The sequence below is a fragment of the Erinaceus europaeus genome, chromosome 3, assembly GCF_950295315.1.
Source record: "Erinaceus europaeus chromosome 3, mEriEur2.1, whole genome shotgun sequence".
NCBI classification, from domain to species: domain Eukaryota; kingdom Metazoa; phylum Chordata; class Mammalia; order Eulipotyphla; family Erinaceidae; genus Erinaceus; species Erinaceus europaeus.
Genome location: NC_080164.1, coordinates 113,206,804 through 113,233,235, shown reverse-complemented (window position 1 = coordinate 113,233,235; position 26,432 = coordinate 113,206,804). Strand labels below are relative to the sequence as shown.

At 40.4% G+C, this 26,432-nt stretch overlaps 1 protein-coding gene across 4 annotated transcripts in view; it reads left to right on the top strand.

Moving 5' to 3' along the window:
- Positions 1-6,857, top strand: part of HELQ (helicase, POLQ like) — a 46,703-nt gene extending 39,846 nt beyond the window's left edge. For 3 of the 4 annotated variants that reach the window (XM_060187744.1, XM_060187743.1, XM_016194498.2), the window contains 3 exons: positions 294-407; positions 4,931-5,065; positions 6,656-6,857. In XM_060187744.1, the coding sequence (XP_060043727.1) occupies positions 294-407; positions 4,931-5,065; positions 6,656-6,763 (357 nt within the window). In that variant the 3' untranslated portion in view covers positions 6,764-6,857. Of the gene's footprint in view, positions 1-293; positions 408-4,930; positions 5,066-6,655 lie in introns of those variants that run through there. The other variant, XR_009548986.1, reaches the window with a different exon arrangement.
- The last annotated feature ends 19,575 nt before the right edge of the window (positions 6,858-26,432 follow it).

Here is a 26,432-nt window from a genome sequence, read left to right as displayed (position 1 = left end):
ATGTGTTGATAAAATCGAATGCAACTGTTCTTATTAACCTTTCAATTTCTAGTAATTTTCCTTTTTCTAAAATCAGCTCATCAGATTCCTCTGAGTTAAAAAAAAAAAGTTCTCTTGAGTGGCTGTCTTATTTTCTCATCACAATTTTGCATAGACTTATTGTATACCTTTGGCTTAATTAAAATTCTAGAATTTAAATAAATAAACATCTTCTCTGATTTCACAACCACACCAACTAAAGTTTGAAGTGACTTACCAGATGTGAATCCTAGGTGTTTCTTCATATTTTACAGGAACTTGATGAGTTTTGGGTTTATAGAGCCCTTTTAGTGGAACTTACCAAGAAGCTGACTTACTGTGTCAAAGCAGAACTAATCCCTCTCATGGAAGTGACTGGAGTTTTAGAGGTCAGTAATTTACTAGTTTCCCATTTGAGATTACTTCAACTAATTGAAGATTAAGTTTTACTATTTTGTATCACTGGGTAGGGCCAACAGCACTCTTCATGCTCATGGGTCATGAGAGTCCCCTTTATTAAAATACATTTCTGTCATGACATTCTCAGAACCCCCTGTTAATTTGCAAGCAGCTCTGATGAAAAAAAAAACAAGACTTCTGTGAGAAAATATATAACAATGGGGATAAAATACTCAAGTATGTATGTTACTACTTGTTCTTAGCATGCATGTTTTCCGTACCACACTCCACATCATCTACCAATTTATTTATTTATTTTTAAATTTATTTATTGGGGAATTAATGTTTTACATTCAACAAACAGTAAATACAATAGTTTGTACATGTATAACATTTCCCAGTTTTCCATATAACAATACAACTCCCACTAGGTCCTCTGTCATCCTTCTTGGATCTGTATTCACCCACCCACCTACCCCAGAGTCTTTTACTTTGGTGCAGTACACCAATTCCATTTCAGGTTCTACTTGTGTTTTCTTTTCTGATCTTGTTTTTCAACTTCTGCCTTAGAGTGAGATCATCCCATATTCAGCCTTCTGTTTCTGACTTATTTCACTCAACATGATTTTTTCTTTTTTTTTCTTTTTTTTTTAATTTTATTTAAGAAAGGATTAATTAACAAAACCATAGGGTAGGAGGGGTACAACTCCACACAATTCCCACCACCCAATCTCCATATCCCACCCCCTCCCCCGATAGCTTTCCCATTCTCTATCCCTCTGGGAGCATGGACCCAGGGTCATTGTGGGTTGCAGAAGGTAGAAGGTCTGGCTTCTGTAATTGCTTCCCCGCTGAACATGGGCGTTGACTGGTCGGTCCATACTCCCAGTCTGCCTCTCTCTTTCCCTAGTAAGGTGGGTCTCTGGGGAAGCTGAACTCCAGGACATATTGGTGGGGTCTTCAATCCAGGGAAGTCTGGCCAGCATCCTGATGACACCTGGAACCTGGTGACTAAAAAGAGAGTTAACATAAAAAGCCAAACAAATTGTTGAGCAATCATGGACCCAAAGCTTGGAAAAGTGGAGAGGAAGTATTAGGGAGGTACTCACTGCAAACTCTAGTGTACTTCTGCTTTCTTACTTTGGTGCCATACTCCAAACTCAGTCAATTTCTGCTTTGCGTTTCTACTTCTTTTTTTTTTTTTTTACATGCATAACATTCCCCAGATTCCCATTTAACAATACAACCCCCACTATTTCATTCATCATTTTTCATGGACCTGTATTCTCCCCACCCACCCACCCACCCCAGAGTCTTTTACTTTGGTGTAATACTCCAATTCCATTTCAGGTTCGACTTGTGTTTTCTTTTCTAATCTTGTTTTTCAACTTTGGCCTGAGAGTGAGATCATCCCGTATTCATCCTTCTGTTTCTGACTTATTTCACTCAACGTGATTTTTTCAAGGTCCATCCAAGATCGGCTGAAAACGGTGAAGTCACCATTTTTTACAGCTGAGTAGTATTCCATTGTGTATATATACCACAACTTGCTCAGCCACTCATCTGTTGCTGGACACCTGGGTTGCTTCCAGGTTTTGGCTATTACAAATTGTGCTGCCAAGAACATATGTGTACACAGATCTTTTTGGATGGGTGTGTTGGGTTCCTTAGGCTATATCCCCAGGAGAGGAATTGCAGGGTCATAAGGTAGGTCCATTTCTAGCCTTCTCAGAGTTCTCCAGACTCTGTTCTCCACAGAGGTTGGACCAACTGACATTCCCACCAGCAGTGCAGGAGGGTTCCTTTGACCCCACACCCTCTCCAGCATTTGCTGCTGTTACCTTTTCTGATGTATCACATCTCATTGTTGTCTTTATTTGCCTTTCTCTGACAATCAGAGACTTGGAGCATTTTTTCATGTGTTTCTCAGCCTTTTGGAGCTCTTCTGTGGTGAATATTCTGTCCATGTTCCCCCCGCCCTTATTTTTGAATGGGGTTATTTGTTTTCTTGTTGTTGAGATTTGCAAGTTCTTTATATATTCTGGTTATTAGCCTCTTGTCTGATATATGGCATGTAAAGATCTTCTCCCATTCTGTGAGTGGTCTCTTGGTTTGGGTAGTGGTTTCTTTTGCTGTGCAGAAACTTTTTAATTTGATGTAGTCCCACAGGTATATACTTGCTTTAGTCTTCTTTGTTATTGGATTCGTTTCATTGAAGATGTCTTTAAAATTTATACGGAAAAGAGTTCTGCCAATATTTTCCTCTAAGTATCTGATAGTTTGTGGTCTAACATCCAAGTCCTTGATCCATTTGCAATTTACTTTTGTATTTGGTGAAATACAGTGGTTCAGTTTCATTCTTCTGCATGTTTCAACCCATTTTTTCCAACATCATTTGTTGAAGAGACTCTGATTTCCCCATTGAATAGTCTGGGCACCTTTGTCAAAGATTAGATGTCCATAGGTGTGGGGGCTTACTTCTGGGCTTTCAGTTATATTCCACTGATCAGTATGTCTGTTCATGTTCCAGTACCAAGCAGTTTTGATGACAATGGCCCTATAATACAATTTGAGATCTGGGAGTGTGATGCCTCTGGTTCTGCTCTTTCTTCTCAAGATTCTTTTGACAATTCTAGGTCTTTTCTGGTTCCAGATAAACATCTGTAGCATTTGTTCTATTCTCCTAAAAAATGTGTTTGGGATCTTGATGGGGATAGCATTAAATTTGTATATGGCTCTGTGTAGTATATTCATTTTTATGATGTGAATTCTTCCAACCCATGAACATGGAATATCTTGCCACTTCTTTGTGTCTTTTTCAATTTCTTTGAGTAGTGACTCATAATTTTCAGTATATACTGACACTTGCAGCAGCGGGACGCAGAAAAAGGAGGTTTGGAGCAGAAAGGGAACTCAATCCTTTATTTGCGCTGGCACCTCAGAGTTGGGTGAGAGAACAGCAGTTTGGGCCACGTGGAGGTTGCAAAAATGGCCACCTCGCACAGCAACCTTCCCTGTGTCTAATCACCGAAGTGAAAGGTGGGCAAGAGAGAAAGGGGCGGAAGAAGGAGGCCTTTTATGGGAATGGGAAGAATGGAAGGGGGAGGAGTAACCATAGCACTCCAGGGTAGGATAATAACTCTTGAGAATGGGAAGGGGGAGGAGTAACCAAAGCACTCCAACTATCTCAGGGAATTGACAATGCCCTGAGGGCACAACATGGCAGAACAGGCACTCCGAGAATGTCCCAACTCTCTCGGGAACTAGCAATAGCCTGAGGGGACAACATGGCAGATGTGACTGCATCTGCCCAGCAATATACAAGTCTTCCACTTCTTTGGTTAGGTTTATTCCTAGATACTTTATTGTTTTTGTTGCCATCTACCAATTTAGACCCAGGGCTTGTTTAATCAGATCGTGATATGATGACCATGAGGCTTACTTATATTTCCTGACAGGAAGAAGTAGCTGTCCTCACCTGGCTCCTCAGCTTCTGTGTTTGGCTAGTTTTTTTATTTCCATTTATTCTCTTAATCAGTTCTTGAATCAGAAGAGTTGTTCTGCTTGAGATAGCACACACACATGAATTCTGAGTATATGGTGAGACTTATTTAAAGGATACTGGACTAGAATCTTTTGCTTAGAGTCCTGAAAGAATTCTTCTAGCCCCAGTTTCTCATGGGTTTCTCCTTTCTGCCTGCAGTACTCATAAGTTGACTTAAGCTCTCCTGTAGTCATATTTTGGAACCACCAAAAAGCATCTTTAATTTTTTTCTTTTTAATTGAATAGAGACAGAATTCAAGAGGGAAGACAGAGGGAGGGGGGAGAGAGAGACAGGCCTCCTTAGCATTGCTCTACCACTCATGAAGCTTTCCCCCTGTGGGTGGGACTCAGGACGTGCACATGAGTGCACATAAAGATCCCTGTTCAAGCCCCTGGCTCCCCACCTGCAGGGGGGGTCGCTTCACAAGCAGTGAAGCAGGTCTGCAGGTGCCTATCTTTCTCTCCCCTCTCTGATATCCCCTCCTCTCTCGATTTCTCTCTGTCCTATCCAGCAACAACAACAGCTGTAACAACAATAATAATTACAACAAGGTCAACAACAAGGGCAACAAAAGGGAAAAAATAGCCTCCAGGAGCAGTGGATTCATAGTGCAGGCACTGAGCCTCAGCAGTAGTAACCTTGGAGGCAAAATACTACTACTACTACTACTACTACTACTACTACTACTACTACTACTACTACTAATAAGTATACATCTGTAATGAAATAAATAAAAATGCTTCCTTTAAAAAGTGTCTCAAGGACTATGGTGGTTATCTTTAGGAGGCTTAAGGGTGGGGATATGGAACTTTGGTGGTGCATGTGGAACTATACATGGTAATCTTATAATCATCTAACAAACTATTAATGATAAAAAAAATTGTTAATGTTCTCTTTTACATGAATTTTTTTCAATGAAACACTTAATTTTACATTTTTGAACTACTGATTATAATAATATTTTTCAGGGTCGAGCAAAACAACTATACAATGCAGGTTATAGAAGTCTAATGCACTTAGCTAATGCAGATACTGAAGTGCTAATAGAGACAATTGATCACTTATCAAGACGTCAAGCCAAGCAGATTATTTCATCAGCAAAGGCAAGTAAACAATCCAATTTTAAACTTTAAAGCTTTCCTGTTCTTTTTTTTTTTCTTTTGCCTTCAGGGTTATCTCTGGGGCTTGGTGCCTGCACCATGAATCCACAGCTCCTGGAGGCCATTTTTCCCATTTTGTTGCCGTTGTCGCCGTTGTTGTTGTTGTTGTTGTTGTTGCTGTTGCTGTTGAATAGGACAGAGAGAAATTGAGAGAGGAGGGGAAGACAGAGAGGACGAGAGAAAGACACATGCAGACCTGCTTCACCACCTGTGAAGCGACCCCTTTGCAGGTGGGAAGTGGGGCCTTGAACTGAGATCCTTGCCCCAGTCCCTGTGCTTTGCACCATGTGCATTTAACCCGTTGTGCTACCGCCTGGCCCACAATTTTCCTATTCTTTATCCCTCTGAGAGCATGGACTCAGGGTCAGCTCTAGTTTATGGTGGTACTGGCGATTGAACCTGAGACCTTATTTTTGCAGAGTTCTTTTGCTGTGTCCCCAACCTGGAAGTTTTATTCTTAGATATATTATGTGGTCACCAGTACTAGAAAGTCTGCCTTGTTACATTTCAATCATTTTTTTTATATAATGTTTTACCATACTATGCTTTACATCAAATTGGCAGAGTGTGGATTTTCTTAAGCTTCCATTTTGTTTCTTGTAACTCTTTCCTATAACTATATTCAGTTACATTAGCAAACAAATACTTATTGATACCTATTTTGTTCTGTTATTAAAAAATACTTTCTTGGGTCAGCAAAATAGCTTGGATAGTGCATTTACTTTGCCTTACATGAGACCCAGGTTCAAGCTCGGCCCCCACTCTGCTGAAGAAACTTTCAGTATTGTGGTGTCTTTCACTTTCTGTCTCTGGTCCTGTCTATCTAAAAATGTCAGCTTGAAGTGATGAGGCCCTGGTGATAAAAACAGGACACATTTTCTTTGTTATATTTTTATTATAACTAGCCATGTTAATTTTAGAAACTTGAAAACCACTGAAAAATGTTTAAAAGGTAGCATACTATCTTTTAAAAAATTTATTTTACTTATTACATATGAGAGAGAGATTAATGAAAGAGATAGAAGGAGTGAACAAGACAAGCCAGAGTACTACTCTAGTATTTCCAGTGCTAGGGATCAAACCAGTAACCTGAAGTATGAAAGTCCAAAGCTCTACCAGTTAAGCTATTTCCCCATCAGCAGCATATTAAGTTTTGAGGAGTAATAACATGCATATATAAAGGATAACATTTTCAAAAGTGAATTGAATTTTTGCAACATCATCATGTATTTTATAGATTAAAAGCTCGTTTTCAAGCAATCGAATCATCAATAAAACACATTTCGAGACTATTAAAGCTCCTTTACTTTTGGTATACAAAATGCAGTGATCAGCTAAAGTGACTTTAGCTAAATGCCTCAGTTTTATTTGCTCTAGTGTCTTACTCTTAAGTGGCCATTTTTAGTCTCATCATTTGTTTTTATGTCTAGAGTGCTGATGTGTAATAATTCAGGTGTCTAATGGAAGGTGGTAAAAATATTGGCAATTCCCTGACTGCATATTTTGACCTCGTGTCTTGGTATTTTACTGTAGATGCTGCTGCATGAAAAAGCAGAGGCTTTGCAAGAAGAAGTAGAACAGCTGCTGAGGCTGCCCTCTGACGTCCCTGGCGGCGTGGCCTCTTCCACTGAAAAGGCATGAAGCTATCTCAGGAGCATGTGAAATATGAATTCATTCTGCATACTTTTATTAAAGCTCCCCTGTAACTTAACATTAAAAATATATTTTATTTATACTTTTAAGAACTATGGGTGATATTTGAATACCCTTCTAGCCCACAACTACATTAGCTTTACATCTCCTTTAATACATAAGCATTATTTCTCTGATGAAAAATCTTTATGTTCAGGGGGCTGGGCGGTAGCGCAGTGGGTTAAGTGCACATGGCGCAAAGTGCAAGGGCTGGCTTAAGGATCTGGGTTTGAACCCCGGCTCCCCACCAGCAGGGGAGTGGCTTCACAAGAAGTGAAGCAGGTCTGTTGGTGTCTGTCTTTCTCTCCTTCTCTCTGTCCTATCCAACAACAACAGATGTAATAATAGTGACTACAACAAGGGCAAGAAAATGGGAAAAATAGCCTCCAGAAGCAGTGGATTCGTAATGCAGGCACTGAGCCCCATTGATAACCCTGGGGGCAAAAAAAAAATCATTATGTTCAGGGTAGGGGAGATATCATAATGGTTGTGCAAACTCTCTTGACTGAGGCTCCAAGATTTCAGGTTCAATCTCCTACACCACCATAAGCCAGAGCTGAGCAGTGCTCAGCTAAAATAAAAAAATAAATAAAATTTTGGAGACTTCCGGAGGTGGGACTACGAGGAGCAGCAGCAGATCTGTTTCTCTCCTCTCCCGGATCAACTAGGAATACCAAAGGAGACCACCTGGGACTGAAACAAGACAGGACTAGAATGACTACAGGAACCCACCAAATCACCGGTGAGTGCAGACACACATGGCTGGTGACAGAGAGAAGCCTAGGGAAAATTTTAAGAAAGTCTATATGTTCACCAAAAGTAAAGCCCAACTTTCTCAGCCTATTTATTACATTTGTAGCCAGATCTTTAATTATTTTCTTACCCATTTCTTTCATCAAACTGGAGTCTTATCTGTTGAATAGAAGACCTCTACTACAGGTCAGATAGTAAATTAACTGAGGGTTTCAGGTTCTAAAGATTTTATTTATTTAATTTTTTAATATTTATTTTCCCTTTTGTTGTCCTTGTTTTTTTATTGTTGTTGTTATTGATGTTATCGTAGTTAGGTAGGACAAAGAGAGGAAGGGAAGACGGGGGAGAGAAAGATAGATACCTGCAGACCTGCTTCACCACCTGCGAAGCGACTCCCCTGCAGGTGGGGACTCGAACCGGGATCCTTATGCCAGTTCTTGTGCTTGGAACCATGTGCTAAGTACCCACTGTGCTACCGCCCAACTCCCAAGATCTTACTTATTTATGAGAAAGACAGCAGGAGAGAAAAAGAACCAGACATCACTCTGGCACATGTGCTGCAGGGGATCAAATTCAGGACCTCATACTTGAGAGTCTAAAGCACTTGAAAGTCACTGCACCACCTCCTGGACCACGAGTTTCAGGTTCTATAACTCAGAATTAGCTGTTTACTGAGATCTAACTCTGACAGGAAATAAAAGTTACAGCAATGTAGTATTTATTATTTCCTGATACTCAACTTACTATTATTTTTTTTAGAGGCAGATATTTCAGAATTACAGGTTTAAGTTTCAGAGCTCAGTTAAGGGGAAAGGGAGCTAGCTCAGCAGTACAACCCTGGACTTAGACTCAGGAGGTGCCAAATTTGGTCCCTGCCACAGCATATAACAAATTGAGAAGCCCTCTTCTCTCACCCACATGCTCATAAAAAATAAACAAAGCTCACAGGAATGGAGCGGTAGCGCAGCAGGTTAAGCGCAGGTGGCACAAAGTGCAAGGACCAGCGGATCCCGGTTCAAGCCCCCGGCTCCCCACCTGCAGGAAGGTCGCTTTACAAGCAGTGAAGCAGGTCTGCCGGTGTCTTATCTCTCCCCCTCTCTTTCTTCCCCTCCTCTCTCCATTTCTCTCTATCCTATCCAACAACAATGACATTAATAACAACAACTACAACAATAAAAAAAACAAGGGCAACAAAAGAATAAATACAAATTATAAAAATAAATAAACAAAGCTCAATTAAAATACTCTTCCTTAATGGAAAAAAAAAGCCAGACTGTTTGAAATCGTCAGTATTTAAACAGAACTTCAAGCTCTTCACTTCCTAAAGGAATGAAAACTTAAATTTAAAAGGTGCTTTGCACTTCAACTAAAAATGCTCTAGTACTGCCCCCCCCCCAATTATTCAAAGTCATACTCACACTTTATACTTTTTTTTCTAAAACTTTATTCACTTTTTTTTCTAAAATTTTATTTACTGCATAGAGACAGAAATTGAGATGGGAAGAGGAGATAGGGAGAGAGGCAGAAAGACACCTGTCCTTGTTTTTTATTGTTGTTGTTATTGATGTTATCGTAGTTAGGTAGGACAGAGAGAGGAGGGGAAGACAGAGGGGGGAGAGAAAGATAGATACCTGCAGACCTGCTTTACCACTCACGAAGCTTTCCCCTTGCAATTGGGGACAGGGGCTTGAACCTGGGTTCTTGAGCACTGTAGTATGTGTATTTAACTAGGTGCACCACTGCCTGGCCCCTGTTCACGTCTATATGTGTTGTAAGCCCCTGGTGTAATTTTATAAATCACTGATTAAAAAGTAATAGTAAAAAAGTAATTATTGCCTGGATAGTTGAAATGGCCTGGAAGACTCTGTGCTACAGTCCACCTGCTGTAGCCATATTGTGAGTTGAGAAGTTTCCTAGTGTTGTTCCTGTGCTTTATTTAAGCACTTCAATTTGCTGCTGCTTACAAACTGCTGTGATGCAACAAAAAATGATTCTTGCTTTTTCGGCAGTGCTGCCAGTCAGCACTGTGAGCGGACACAGAACAGAACCCCCAGGCCTGCTGCCTGGGATGGGGAGGGGCATCTTGCCCTCCTGGAATGCTCTAGAACCAGCAAATGGCAGAACTACATCACATGCAGCACAGAAAAAGGGGACAAGCTGGCTGTTGGTGCATCTGCTCAGAATCTGCTAGTTTCTTTTTGCTCTTTTTTGCAGATGTTACAGTCTGGTCACTTCCATTTCCCAGAATTCTTCACATAACTGGCCTTGCTGGGTTCAGTCTGGGGGTACTGACCTATCAAAAGATCGATTTGATCCTTCCTAGTTGACATTGAAATTTTAATCGACAAAGACAGATTAACAGGAAGAAAGCATACACGTGTATTTAGGGCAAACGCTAGAAGAAGAAGTAGAAGTTTTGTGTGACATCCAGAGAGAATGTTGATATTGAGTGTCTTATGCTAGGTTTGATGAAGAGAAGAGTTCATGGAGAAATGAACAGGGTATGAGGTGAGTACATTGATCTAGGGTGCATCTAGCAAGAACTGTTGGGCTTCTTCTCAGTGGGAGTTTGTCTTTGTAGGTAAGAAGGCGCCTTTCCTCTGGGCAAAGGGAGGGCACTCCTTAAGCAAGAGTCTTAGGAATAGTTTCAGGGGAGAAGGACAGGAAGATGAGTGCCCCTCTGATTCTGCTCTATCTTTTCTCTCTGTACCTCAGTGCTGGCTGAAGAGGAAAAACATCTGTTTATGCTCCCCAATTAGGATCAGTGCTGGGGCCTACAAATTTAATGGACAAAAGACTGTTGACTTCTGTGTAGACTGTGAATACACCTGGCAGTGCTCAGTGAAGAGAAACTCTAAGAGGTGGTTAGATATTAGGAACTCTTCTCCCCACTCACATCTGCCCAATAAAGTCTGACTCTCAGCTAGGCCTGTGTTGGCCTCTGAGATGCCAGAGTGGGATGGGGGGATGTGCCTTAGCCTCACTCCCACCTGTGGAACCCTCTGTGTTTTGTATCTTTCTGGTTCATTGTTTATTGTTCCTCTTTGGGAGTGAAGTCAGGAACTGCCTCTGTCGGTGACATCACCTAAATGTTAAGAGTGTCAAGGTTAAAAGACCCCATTCTAGACAACCATAAGAGTATGTTTAGTTATTTAGTTAGTGTCCAGTAAATACTAGGTGCCAATAGTAGTTGTAGTATTTGAGGATTAAGAAGACAAAAAAAAAGGGTATGTTTCCCCCCCTCCTTCTCTTCCTCCTCCTTTCTATCTTAACAGCCCCACTCTACTCCCCCCCCCCCAAAAAATGGAAACCCCATATGCTAGGCATTTGATGAATTGTTTATTTCCTCCTTTATGTGACACAAATGTAGTTAGTAAGCTACCACCACTGTACAAGGGCAAATAAGAGGTTTAATTCTCCTTTTCTGTTTCCTTTTCTAATTTCTCAGTCAAATGTATATAAATCCTTTGTGCTTTATAACTTAATGCTTTTCAGCCACAAGTTGCAGATACTACCATAATGCCAACCTGACTTACCTGGGCAGACGACCTCACCAATGTGTCCTGGAATCCCACCTCACCAGAACCCTGCCCCAGTAGGGAAAGGTAGAGATAGGCTGGGGTATGGATCCACTTGTCAATGCTTATGTCCAGCAGAGAAGCAATTACAGAAGCCATAAAAATTTTTGGTTCATACTCGCAGAGGGATAAAGAGTAGAGAAACTGGGGCCAGGTGGTGGCACACCTGGTTGAGTGCACATGTTACAATCTGTAAAGACCTAGGTTTGAGCCCCTAGTCCCCACCTGTTTCGCTTTGTGAGTGGTGAAGCAATGATGCAGGTGTCCCTGTGTCTCCCTCCCTCTCTATCTCCCCCTCCCCTCTCGATTTCTGACTGTCTCTATCCAATAAATAAAAATAAAGATTAAAAAGAAAAGACTAGGGAAGCTTCCAATAGAGGGGATGGGATATGGAACTCTAGTGGTGGGAATTTTATGGAATTGAACCCCTCTTATCTCACAACCTTATCAATCATTAGTAAATCACTAATAAAAACATAACAAAGTCTTTTGGGACATTAAAAAAATCCTTTGAATGACTCGATAAGTCTCTTGGTAGTTTCATATTCACCAGTACTTCCCCAAAGGCCTGGGAATCTGTTCTGTGAAATGGAGCTATAAGAAAGATAAGTCTCTTCAAAGATAACAACTAGTCTAAGCTTCTTCTTGATTTTTTCTCTTGCTTTGTTTAAGTGAGGCTACCCCATATACTTTTGTCTTCTTCTTCTTTTGGCTTATCTCAGTGTGATTCCTTCAAGTTCCAGCCACCTATCACAGGAAATACCTCTCTTATCCTATGGTCTTGTCAGTGTTTCTATTTTATAAATAAAGTAATTAAAATTAAAAACCTGCACAATAAAAACAGAAACTCTACACATAGGAAAACTGTCTGTAAATCATTATTCTCCCTCCCTGCCCTCCTTAAAGTGATTGGTAAAAGAGAAAACAAGCAAGAAAGGCAACACTCTATCTCCTAGTTTCCTGGGAGCAGATAGAGTTAAACCTTACTACTTTGACTTCAAATTCCAAAACCTGCCTTGTGTCATGGGTTAAACCTACCTACCCATCAGAGACTTCTGTCTTTCATCCCCTTAGTGGATGGACAGTCTGAGATCTGTATTACTTTTTAGTTTAATGCTTCCTTGATTGCAGAACTGTTCTCTTGCTCTTCTCTTTTAGTTTGTTTTTGTTTTGTTTTCTGTATCATGAGTCCTTGTCTTTAATTATGTTTCCCTCACAAATGTCTATTTATCAGAGTACTAACAAACAGAATCTATCAGAGATGCAAGCACACCTCTCTCTGTGGTTCCCAAAGAAGGCTAATGAACATCTATTTATTCTATTCTTTTCTTTTTCCTTTGGATCTTAATTCAGTTTAAAATCAAGCTGTCTGTCTTGAGGGAATGGAGAAGTGTAGCCTTGTAACAATAACAATCCTGCAAATCATCATTTTCTCAACAAGGTAATACTGGAGTTGGGGGAAAATGCAAATCAATCAGCAAAAATAAAAAATAAGTCCTTTCTCATTTGAATGCTCTTTGGGGTGCCAGAGATTGGACCTAAGCCCTCATATGCCAAGAGTGTACCCTATCACTGAGTTACATACCCAGACCACTTGTGTCTGATCTTAAAATCACTTTGAGGGTTGGCAAAAGAGCTCACTGGGTTAGTGTGCAACTTTGCCATGTGCACAATCCAGGATCAAGCCAGGCACCCACACAACTTAAAGGAAGTTTCAGTAATGTGGTCTCGCTCTTTCTCTCTTTGTCTTTTATTGGGGGGATTAGTAGTTTACAGTTGACAGTAAAATACAGTAGTTGGTACATATGTAACACTGTAACCCCTCACCTAGGTTCTCTTCTGCCATCATGTTCTAAGACCTAACACTCCACCCCACCCCAGACTCCTTTTACTTTGGTGCAATACACCAACTCCAGTCCAAGTTCTGCTTTGTGTTTTCCCTTCTGTTCTCTTTTTAAAAAATTTCTTTATTGGAGATTAATAGTTTAAGTCAACAGTAAAATACAGTAGTTTGTACATGTGTAACATTTCCCATTTTTCCACATAACAATTCAGCTCCCTCTAGGTCCTCCTCTGCCATCATGTTCCAGGACCTGAACCCTTTCCCTTGCCCCAGAGTCTTTTACTTTGGTGAAATACATCAATGCCAGTCCAAGTTCTACTTAATGATTTCCCTTCTAATCTTGTTTTTCAACTTCTGTTTGTGAGTAAGATCGTCCTATACTCATTTAACATGACTCAAGCTCCATCCAAGATGAGGTGAAGAAGGTAAATTTACCATTTTTTAATAGCTGAATATTATTCCATTGTGCATATGTACCACAGTTTACTCAAATCACTCATCTGTTGTTGGACACCTGGGTTGCTTCCAGGTTTTGGCTATGACAAATTGTGCTGCTAGGAACACAGGTATATACAAATCTTTTTGGATAGATATATTTCATTCCTTGGGACATATCCCCAGGAAAGGAATTGCAAGGTTATAGGGTAGGTAGACTCACTTCTAACCTGAGAGTTCTCCACAGGGGTTAGACCAATTGGCATTCCCACCAGCAGTGCAGGAATTTTTTAAAACTTTTACCCCCTGGTGTGGTTTCTTTCATCACTCTCTCAGCCTCTCAGGCTTCTCTCTCTCTCTCTCTAAAAAAATCATTTTTTATAAAAAGGAGGTTTTACTGCTTCATCTTTCTTTCCAAAAAATCATCCTATTCATTTTTTTTTTTTTAAGTCTCTTTCCTTAGACTGATACGGACACAGAGGTTATACAGGCTCCTGTGCTAAATCTGAATAGATATGGGCCCTAGCTCAGATTGATGGGTAAACAAACAGTCAATGGTAATTATATACTTTCCTCATGTTTGGGAGTTACTCTCTGCCCTGATATAGCTTTCTAGCCTTATTCTAAACTTTGACACCAACTTCCCAGACAGTATTTTTTGTCAACCTAAATGTTAACTACCAGGCTCAGGCAATGTACCTTGGAACATACCTAAAACAGACTTCCTAGCTTCTTCCCACCCAAAGACCCCTAATTTCATCTGCTCTATTCCTACCTTTGGGTTTCTGTTTATTAAGCAATTTATTCTACTTTATATCATACTGCCTGTCAGCTACCAAGTTGCAGGCACTACTATGATGTCATCCTGACTTCCCTGGGCAGATGACCTCACTAATGTGTCCCAGAACCTCATCTTTCCAGAGCTCTACCACAGTAGGCAAAGACAGAAACTGCTGGGAGTATGGATCAACCTGTCAACATCCATGTCCAGCAGAGAAACAATTGTAGAAGCCAGACCACCCACTTTCTGCACACCATAAAGAATGTTGGTCCAGATTCCCAGAGAGGGATGAAGAATAGAGAAGCTTCCAATGGATTGGATGGGACACAGATCTCTGGTGGAGGGAACTGTATGGCATTGTACCTGTTACAATATTGTTGATCATTACTAAATCACTAATAAAAAGAAAAAAGAAAAAGAAAGGGAGGAGGAACAACTAAAAAAAAAATTCCTAGGGGTGAGGTGATGGTGCACCTGGTTGAGCATATGTTTTACAATGTATTACATTACAATGTTTTACAATTACACCTGCATGGGGAAAGCTTTGTGAGTGATGAAGCAGTGCTGCAGGTGTCTTTCTGTCTCTCTCCCTATCACCCCTTCTCTCTTGATTTCTGGCTGTCTCTATCCAATAAATAAAAATTAAAAGAAAAAATGAAAAAATATTAAAAATTTTCTTTCCTTATTAGTAGGTTGCTATGTTTAATAAAAACAGTTCCCACATTTGAGTTCTATTAAGAAATAGGGGGCAGGGGTAGATAGCATAATGGTTATGAAAATAAACTCTGATGCCGAGGCTCCGAAGTCCCAGGTTCAACACCTCTCAAAACCATAAACCAGAGCTGAGTGGTGCTCTTTAAAAGAAAAAAAAAAAAAAGTTAAGTAGTGATTATCCCTTTTTTTTTTTTTTTGGACGGAAGGATAAAAATAAAATTCAAATCAGCTTAGTTATCAGGTTTCAGAGGAAAATGTTGAACTCCTGCATAGACTGCAAGATCGTGGAGGAAATTAATTTACCTTTGCTTCCTATGTAGCCATCCAAAGAGCAAGGAGTGCTGAATGTTAGATCTGAATTGAAGACTTCAAAATAGCAGCAAACAAGAGACAGCTAGAGGTTCTTCCTATCTTGTACTTTTAACTATTTGCTTTTAAAATAATCTTTATTTAAGAGGAAAGAACTTTATTATTATAATATTAATATGTCAACCTACAAACTTAGACAATAAAGTCTTAAGAGGAAATTTGTATTTAAAAAAATTTTATTTATAAAAAGGAAACGTTGACTAAACCATAGGATAAGAGGGGTACAACTTCACACAGTTCCCACCACCAGAACCCTGTATCTCATCCCCTCCCCTGATAGATTTCCTATTGTTTAACCCTCTGGGAGTATGGACCCAAGGTCACTGTGGGATGCAGAAGGTTGAAGGTCTGGCTTCTGTAATTGCTTCCCCGCTGAACATGGGCGTTGACTGGTCGATCCATACTCCCAGTCTGCCTCTCTCTTTCCCTAGTAGGGTGGGTCTCTGGAGAAGCAGAGCTCCAGGACACATTGGTGGGGTTGTCTGTTCAGGGAAGTCTGGTAGACATCATACTAGCACTGGAACCTGGTGGCTGAAAAGAAAGTTAACATACAAAGCCAAACAAATTGTGGACCTAAAGGCTAGAATAGGGCAGATGAAGAGTTGGTGGTGGTGGGGGTGTCCTCCATTTTGTAGGTAGCTAGTAGGCATATATATACAAATTTCTTTATTGGGGAATTAATGTTTTACATTCAACAGTAAATACAATAGGTTGTACATGCATAACATTTCCCAGTTTTCAATATAACAATACAACCCCCACTAGGTCCTCTGTCATCCTTCTTGGATCTGTATTCTCCCCACCCACCTACCCCAGAGTCTTTTACTTTGATGCAATATGCCAATTCCAGTTGAGGTTCTACTTGTGTTTTTTTTTTTTTTTTTTTTCCCTCCAGGGTTATTGCTGGGCTGATATGCTAGTGGATCCAAGTTATTGTCTGGGGAGATGGTGTCATGGTTGGAAAAAGGACCAGAAACCTGGATCAGGGAAGAGAGTAGCTCCCTAATATGGGAAAGGGGTATAAATATAATTGACTGGAAATTCATGGTTTTTTGTTTGTTTGTTTGTTTTCCCATCCAGAAAGAATACCTGCTGCCACTCTGATCATCTGTCTCTCCTTTTTGCCTTACATATATATGTACCTTTCAGCAGAGTAACTGAATGGACTCTTTACTGGTCCAGCACAAGGTGGCATATCATTTGTTTAGATTAACGAAACAGTCAGGGGGGCCAGGCAGTGGTGCACTCAGTTAAGTGAACATACTACCATACACAAGGACCCAGATTTGAGCCCCCATTCTCCACTTGCAGGGGGAATGCATTACAAGTAGTGAAGCAGGTCTGCAGGTCTCTCTCTTTTTCTCTCTCTATCATCCCTCCCCTCTCAATTTCTTTCTGTCCAGTCAAATAAAAATAGAAAGAAAAAAACCAATTGGGACAAATGGCTGCAGGGAGCATTGGATTTGTATTTATTTTATTTATTCCCTTTTGTTGCCCTTGTTGTTTTATTGTTGTAGTTATTATTGCTGTTGTCGTTGTTGGATAGGACAGAGAGAAATGGAGAGAGGAGGGGAAGAGAAAGGGGGAGAGAAAGACAGACACCTGCAGGCCTGCTTCACCGCCTGTGAAGCGACTCCCCTGCAGGTGGGGAGCTTGGGGCTCGAACCGGGATCCTTATGCCGGTCCTTGTGCTTTGCGCCACCTGCGCTTAACCCACTGCGCTACAGCCTGACTCCCGGAGCATTGGATTTGTAGTGCCAGCACCAAGCCCTAGCAAATAATCCTGGTGGTAAAATAAATAAATAAATAAATAAATAAATAAATACTACTTTTAACTTCTGGAAATTTTTTTTTTTTTTGCCTCCCCGGTTACTGCTGGGTCTCAGTGCCTGCACCATGAAGCCACTGCTCCTGGAGGCCATTTACCCCCCTTTTGTTGCCCTTGTTATTGTAGCCTTATTGTGGTTATTATTGTTGTTGTTGATGTCGTTCGTTGTTGGATAGGACAGAGAGAAATGGAGAGAGGAGGGGAAGACAGAGAGTGGGAGAGAAAGATAGATACTTGCAGACCTGCTTCATGACCTGTGAAGTGACTCCCCAGCAGGTGGGGAGCCAGGGGCTGGAACCCGGATCCTTATGCTGGTCCTTGTGCTTTGCGCCACGTGCACTTAACTTGCTGCACTACTGCCCAACCCCCTGGAAATAAATTTTTATGTAAAAAAAAGACAGGGACAGGAAATTGAATAAGCAAACTAATTAAATTAGTTTCTGAACAAAAACTTTCAAGAATTTATTTCTTTGTTTCTTTTTCACAGATTTATCACTTTTTTTTTTTTTTAAGTTGTGTGAACTTGCTGTTTTAACCATTCACTAGGTTCTACATCTTAAATACCTTCATGCCAACTAAATTAAAATTTCTTTTCAATCTCTCTTGGGCTAGCCAGAGGAATCAATGAAAATGGAATATTCCTCCTTTAAAGTTCTAGCCCCTAATGCCCTGTTTTTGGAAGCAGAATTTCTAAAAAGGCAATTGAGTTAAAATGGCATCGCTAAGGTTAGTCTTAGTCCACTGGAACTAGGTGATGTCCTTAAAAGGAGAGTAGGACCCAGCTACACAGTGGAAAGACCATCCAGAAGATGACCACGTAGAAGTCAAGGAGATAGGCCACAGAAGAACCCAATACTGTCAATAGGGTCTCTTGAAAGTCTTGTCTGCAGTATACTGAGAAAATAAACATATGTTGTGCAAGACACATAGTTCTGGCTACTTTGCTGTGGCAGCCCTCACGAAAGGATGAAAACATGCAAACATATAAATCTTTCACAGAATCGGAATCAGATTTATGAACTTAACACATTCAATGTCAGGAGGGAAATATTCACAACTGATATGACTTTTGAGTTTCATCCTATAAAATAATGAGAATCCAATGACAGCCTTTAATCAGAGTTGTTTTGCTTCTTGTTTTACCCAAAATAAGTAGATTTGAATCACCAAATCTAAAGTTACCATTGTAAATGCCTCTCAATCAAATAACCACAGATGATAAATAAACTAAACCTCATTCAGAAAGAAATGAGTGTCTGATACCATCTAGAAGTCATCTGTGCTGCTCTGAGAGGGTTTTGTGGTGAGCTAATCTTGGGTTGACAGAAGATGACAAGTGGATTAAAAGCACTGACTCCATGTGCACTGCCTCACTGCTGTGGTCACACTTTTGCCTCACTGAGACTTCCTGTGCTTGCAGCTGCCCCGTGGGGAGGAGCATGGGAGACTATCACAGGGAGTCAGTCAGGTCCCCTCTTGTGTCCTCAAAAGTTGCAGAGGAAAGAGAAGTATAACAGTGCTTTGCTTCCTTGGCTTTGGCAGCTATGATTCCGGTGACCCCTGGATAGTAATGAAGCAAACCACAGCACTGGATGCTTGCATACCTCTACTTCTCGTCACCTCCTGTGTGACCTAGATGTGCTCACTTGCTTTGCCTCAGGTCCTTGTTTGTGGTGAGGCAATAGAAGCATCAACCTCATGTGGTTGTTGTGAGAGATGAGTTAAATCTTTATAAATTGTATAGCCTGGCCCAAAGGATTCATTCTGGCTTTATATTAATTATTGTTACTCTTCTTTGGAAGGTGGAGGTGATATGGAGGCCACTTCCCTGCAGTGTAGCGCTCCACCTCTGGCAAGTGCCATCTTGGGTCCACAGGGCTTTTCAGCAGCCCAGTTCTGATGCCCATCAGCTTCTTTCTGGGTGTCCAGAGTGTGGGCTATGGACATGCGTATGTAAAGTCAGCACATCCTGATTCAACCTCTGGTTCACAGGAGAGCTAATTCTGCTCTGTGTTCTTGAGAATCAACCCAGAGGCCCAGAATGGAAGCCTCTCCTCCCGTCTCTTTAACAACTGTGTAAGAACTCAATTACCTATTGAAAAGTCCTTTCTGCATAATGCACATGGGGTGGTGGTTTATCTTATAACTGAATCCTGCATTATCTACTTAGGTTAGCTTTGCTCTCTCTGTGAACCTAAGAAAAGGTTGAATGGCCCATCACGTGCTTCATACTATGTGCACTTAACGCTGTGTTCCACAGCCTGGCCCCAATGGCCCATTTTGAAAGTTTGCTGCCTGAGACAGTGTAGAACACTGCAGAGGCCTGGACTCAGCTGGTGCAGATGAGGAAGAAAGTCTTGAGGAGGCAACACTGAAGGCCCACCTGTGTCTGTGAGTCGCTGGAGGAAAGGACATGGGGTGTTGCGACTGCCCGGCTTAGCCTCTGTTGGGGAATTCTTGAGGATGAGAGATTGAAGGCCCTTGGTCCTTACATTATCCCATACACAGACAGCTGACAATGCGGGTTAAGGCATCACATCAGAGTCATCAGAACTTAACTGAGATGTTACTTGTCTCTGTTGCTTTTGTTATAGAATAAATACTTGCTCCTCCTATGCATATAACCTACCTGAACAAACTATGTAGAAGCTGAAACCAAATTGCTGAGGAGTGGAGACTGACACTTGAAAAGGCTGACGGCCTGCTTTCATTTGCCTGGCATGTCTTTTCCTGTCTTTCTTCTCCTCTGGCTCTACAGATGGCTAACCCACACCCTTGCCTTTGGAACCCTGTCCACAGAAACTCCTATTTCTCCTTCAGTGACATCTTCCTTGTCCCCTGAGACTCAGTTTCCCAGCAAGAAATGGCTAAACCTAGACTACATTCCCAATCTTGGTCAGTCAACTGTGGCAAGAAATATTAACCATCATGTAACACAGATTATTTTTATACTTATACACCAATGTTCATGGGAACTGTCTTTATAATAATCTCAAACTGGGGGCTAGGTGATAGAACCTGGTAGAGTTCACAGCTGTGTTCAAGCCTCCAGTCTCTACCTGCAGGAGGGAAATCTCATGATAAGCACTGCAGCTCTCTCTCGCTATCTCTTTCTCTTTCTCCACCTCTCAATTTTGCCCTGCCATGTCAAGTAAAAAGAAGAGAAGGAAGAAAAAGGAACAGGAGGAGGAAAAAAACTTAAACTGAAAATTTAACCAGAAAATTGTGGTATAGTTACAAGATGGAATACTACTCATCAGCAGGTTAATGAACCATTAATACGCCAGCATTTATACTGTACCTACACATTTATATTACAAAGTGCTATTTGTGCCCTACCATGAGTTAATCTCAAAATAATTTTTGAGAAGCCCCCCCCCCAAAAAAAAAAACAACAACCTAGAAAACAGAGTACATAGTTTATGGCTCCATTTAAGTCAAATTCTAAAGAATGAAATTAACTTATGGTTAAGACACATTCAGGAGACATCCAGAGGTGGGGCTATGGAGCAGCAGCAGCTGTATTTCTCTCCTCTCCTCTCCCAGGTCAACTAGGAATACCAAAGAAAATCATCTAGGACCACAACAACACAGAACTAGAACGACCTCAGGAACCAACCAAATCACCAGAGAGTGCAAATAGGTGTGCTCCTGGACACAGAGGAGCCTAGGGAGAGATTAAGTGTCTGGTAACAGTCTAGCAGTCTACCAGTTGAGACACCATCTCCAGTCTATTTCATGAACAAAAAGATGGCTAAAGGGAAGAGAGGACTCCTTAAGACTCACCAAATGCAACTGTGAGTCTCCACTGCTACTGCCCTCAGAATCAGGAGCAATGGGGGGAGGCCCTGTGCTGACACCAAGGGACAGAGGAAACTCAGAAGATCTATACCTCGGTGGACTAGCAGTGGGGGTATAAGAGTCTCTTTGCATAACCGCTGGGTTATCTCTGCCCCACCCTGTTCTGTCTCTTGGTCAGGAGTGAGGGATTAAGCTAAGAACCCTACTTATAACCTACAGGGAAGAAAAAGAATAAAAGAGGGGTTTAAGCCACTGAGCTCCAACTCAGGGATTAAAATAATATTGAAACAACTGTCAATTTCCACAACTGTGAACCCTTTAATTACCTTACTTAGACACAAGTCAATCCAGGCAGGAGTGATCAGTAATTTGAAAAGTACTGAGAGAGGGACCTCATAGCACACTATATAGAATGGTTAAACCAATAAGAAGAAATATTACAGAAATGAACCAGGACAAGAGTCCATCTAAAAGCCCCCTAAAGGTTGAGACACAAAATAATGAGGTCAACATACAAACACTAGTTAAGGAAATAATCACAGGAGTGAGTAAAGAGTTTGAAAGAATTGTCATCAGAAATGCAGAAACAACAAATGAGACTCTGGAAGAAAATACTAATTATCTCAAGGTTATTAGCTGAAATATGAAATAGCTGAGCTAAGAACACAACTAGCTGAACAAGCTAAAACAGCATCAGAACAGGGTAACAGCATAGATGAACTCCAGAAAACAGTAGAAGGGAGAGAGAAAAGAATCAATAAAGCTGAAGACAGAATTAGCAAGATTGAGGATGTTTAGAGACAACTAAAGAAGAAGTAAGAGAGCTCAAAAAGAGATTAAGAGATACTGAAAACAACAACAGAGACATATGGGATGACTTCAAAAGAAATAATATATGCATTATTGGCTTACTAGAGGAAGAAACAGAGGGAGGGGAAGAAAGCATTCTACAGGACATAATAGCTGAGAACTTCTATAGTCTAGACAACATCAAAGATACAAAAGTTCAAGAAGCCCAGAGGGTCCCAAACAGAATTAACTCAGACTTAAAGACGCCAAGACACATCATATTTAGAGTGGAAAGGGAAAAGCATAAAGAAAGAACACTGAAGGCTGCAAGAGAAAAACAAAGAGTCACCTACAGAGGAAAACCCATAAGATTAGCAACAGACTTCTCCACACAAACACTTGCTAGGAGAGAATGGCAAGATATCTATTGAATGCTCAATGAGAAAGGCTTTCAACCAAGACTACTGTATCCTGCTAGACTGTTACTCAGACTAGATGGAGGCATAAAAAAACTTCTCAGGGGAGTCGGGCGGTAGCACAGTAGGTTAAGCACAGGTGGCGCAAATCACAAGGACTGACATAAGGATCCCGGTTCAAACCCCCGGCTCCCCACCTGCAGGGGAGTCGCTTCACAGGTGGTGAAGCAAGGTCTGCAGGTGTCTGTCTTTCTCTCCCCCTCTCTGTCTTCCCTTCGTCTCTCCATTTCTCTCTGTCCTATCCAACATTGATGACATCAATAACAACAACAGTAATAACTATAACAATAAAACAACAAGGGCAACAAAAGGGAATAAATAAATAAATATTTAAAAAAAAACTTTTCAGACAAGCAACAGTTGAAAAAATCAACTGTTACCAAGCCTACCCTGAAAGAAGTTTTGAAAGGTCTCCTATAAACAGACCACCATAAATATGCCATATATCAGAACACTAAAACTTTACAAGAATGGCGTTAAAATATCTTCAATCTTTTTTTTTTTTTTTTTTTTTAGTACTAACAGGTTATTGGCTTCATAAAATCCCTCCTTTAGGTAACCTAAAGGGTGCACTGATTGTGGTCCCCAACTCTTCACTTTGAAGAACTGCCAAAATGTTTTCTTTCTTTCTTTTTTCTTTCTTTCTCTTTTCTTTCTTCTTCTTTTTTTTTTTTTTTTTACAAGAGCACTACTCAACTCTGGTTTATGGTGGTGGGGGATTGAACCTGTGACTTTAGAGCCTCAGGCATGAGAGTTTCTTTGCATGACCATTATGCTACCTACCCCCACCCCCAAAATGTTTTCCACAGGGACTATGACAATTTGTTTTTTTTTCCTTTTTCCCCAGGGTTATTGGGGGGCTTGGTACCTGCACTATGAATCCACTGCTCTTGGAGGCCTTTTTTATGTTTCGTTGCCCTTCCTTGTTGTTTATCAGTGTTGTAGTTACTATTATTGTTGTCGTTGTTGTTGGATAGGACAGAGAGAAATGGAGAGAGGAGGGGAAGACGGGGGGGAGTGGGAGAGAAAGATAAACACCTGCAGACCTGCTTCACTGCCCGCGAAGTGACTCCCCTACAGGTGGGGACCCGGGGGCTCGAACCAGTATCCTTAAGCTGGTCCTTGCACTTTGCACCACGTGCGCTCAACCCGCTGCGCCACCGTTCGACTCCCAACAGTTTTTTTTTTAAATTTCTTTATTGGGGAATTAATGTTTTACATTCAACAGTAAACAGTTTGTATTTCTATCAGCGGTGTTTAAGAGTTCCCATTTGGGAGTCGGGCAGTAGCACAAAGGGTTAAGCTCAGGTAGCACAAAGCGCAAGGACCTTTGTAAGGATCACGATTTGAGGCCCGGCTCCCCACTTACAGGTGGGTCGCTCTACAAGTGGTGAAGCAGGTCTGCAGGTGTCTATCTGTCTTCCCCTTCTCTCTCCACTTCTCTGTTCTATCCAACAACAATGACATCAGTAACAACAATAATAACTACAACAATAAAAAGGGCAACAAAAGAGAATAAGTAAATAAATAAATATATTTAAAGAGTTTCCATTTATCATTCATGTATCTTTTAAATGTTAAAAATTAATGTATTGTATTTGATAAGATGAAGAGAAATTGAAAATGGAGGGACTGATGGGGTAGGGAGAAAGAGAGATCTCTTCAATCTTTAATATCAATAAATTTCAATGGCCTGAATTCACCTATTAAAAGGTCAGTGGATCAGAAAACACAACCCAATAATATGCTGTCTACAGGAAACCCACCTAACTCAACAAGACAAACACAGTGAAAGGATGGAAAACTATCATGCAAGCCAATGGCCCACAAAAAATGGCAGAAACAGCTATTCTCATATCTGACATGATAGATTTTAAAATAAATAAAATTAAAAGACATAGGAGGGACATTACTTAATGCTCAGAGGATCAGTCAGTCAAGAGGACTTAACAATTATTAACATCTATGCACTCAATGAGAAGCATAGATGTTTGATCTAAAGACATCAAACATCTACTGAAAGAGCTACAGCAATATATTAACAGCAGCACAGTCATAGTAGGGGACTTCAACACCCTACTCTCTCTCAACTTGACAGATCATCCAAGTACAAAATAAAGAAATGAGGGAGCTAAATGAGGAAATAGATAAACTAGAGATGTTGGATATTTTCAGAGTCATTCAACCCAAGAAGCTGGAATACACATTTTATTCAAGTCCACATGGGTCATTCTCAAGGACAGACCATATGTTAGGCCACAAAGACAGCATCAGCCAATTCAAGAGCAACTGAAATCATCCCAAGCATCTTCTCAGACCACAGTGGAATTAAACTAACACTTAACAATCAACAAAAGATTAGTAATAGTCCCAAAATGTGGAAGATCAACAGTACACTTCTTAACAACCTCTGGGTCAAAGAGGAAATAAAGGAAGAAATCAAAAATGTTTCAAGAATTCAATGAAAATGAAGACACAAGCTATCAAAATATTTGTGACACAGCTAAGGCAGTACTGAGAGGAAAGTTCTTAGCCATACAAGCACACATTAGGAAACAAGAAAAAGCACAAATATACAACCTAATTGCACACCTTAAAGATATAGAAGAAGAAGAATAAAGGAACCCTAAAGCAACCAGAAGGACAGAAATAACTAAAGTTTGGGCAGAAATAAGTAACATTGAAGGTAAGAAAGCCTTACAAAAGATCAACTAAAGTAAATGTTGGTTCTTCAAAAGAGTGGACAAAATTGACATTTAGCCAGATTCACAAAACAAAAAAGGGAGAAAACCTAGATAAATCAGGTCATAAATGAAAAAGGAGATAAAACAACAGACACTGCAGAAATTCAACATATCATGAAAGGCTTCTATGAACAACTGTATGCCACCAAGAACTTGGAAGAAATGGACAATTTCCTAGATACCCACATACTTCCAAAATTAAATAAAAAGGAACTAGATAATATGAACATGCCCATCACAGCTAATGAAATTGAAACAGTTATCAAAAACCTTACCACGAATGAAAGTCCTGGACCAGATGGTTTTACAAATGAATTGTACAAAGCCTTCAAAGAAGAACTCATACCTCTATTTTTAAAAGTCTTCCAGAAGATCTAAGACACAGGAATACTCCCTTCCAGCTTCTATGAAGCCTACATCACTCTGATACCAAAAGTAGACAGGGACACAACCAAAAAAGAAAACTACAGACCAATATCTCTGATGAACATAGATGCTAAAATATTGAACAAAATTCTAGTCCACCAGATATAGTAGTATATTAAAAAGATTGTTCATCATGACCAAGTGGGGTTTATCCAGGCATGCAAGGTTGATTTAATATACATAAATCAATCAACGTGATCCACCACATCAACAAAAGCAAGACCAAAAAATCACACAGTCATATCAATAGATGCAGAGAAATCCTTTGACAAAATCCAACATATGATCAAAACACTACAAAAAATAGGAATAGATGGAAAATTCCTGAAGATAGTGGAGTCTATATATAGCAAACCTACAGCCAACATCATACTCAATGGTGAAAAACTGGAAGCATTTCCCCTCAAATCAGATCAGGTACTAGACAGGGCTGCCCACTATCACCATTACTATTCAGCATAGTGTTGGAAGTTCTTGCTATAGCAATCAGGTAGGAGCAAGGAATTAAAGGGATACAGACTGGAAAAGAAGAAGTCAAACTCTCCCTATTTGCAGATGACATGATAGTATACATAGAAACACCTAAGGAATCCAGCAAGAAGCTTTTGGAAATCATCAGGCAATACAGGAAGGGGTCAGGCTACAAAATTAACATTCAAAAGTCAGTGGCATTCCTCTATGCAAATGCTAAGTTAGAAGAAATTGAAATCCAGAAATCAATTCCTTTTACTATAGCAACAAAAAGAATAAAATACCTAGGAATAAACCTAACTAAAGAAGTGAAAGACTTGTATACTGAAAATTATGATTCACTACTCAAGGAAATTGAAAAAGACACAAAGAAATGGAAAGATATTCCATGTTCATGGGTTGGAAGAATTCACATCATAAAAATGAGTATACTACACAGAGCCATATACAGATTTGGTAGTATCCCCATCAAGATCCCAAACACATTTTTTAAGAGAATAGAACAAATGCTACAAATGTTTATTTGGAACCAGAAAAGACCTAGAATTGCCAAAACTATCTTGAGAAGAAAGAGCAGAACAGGAAGCATCCCACTCCCAGATCTCAAATT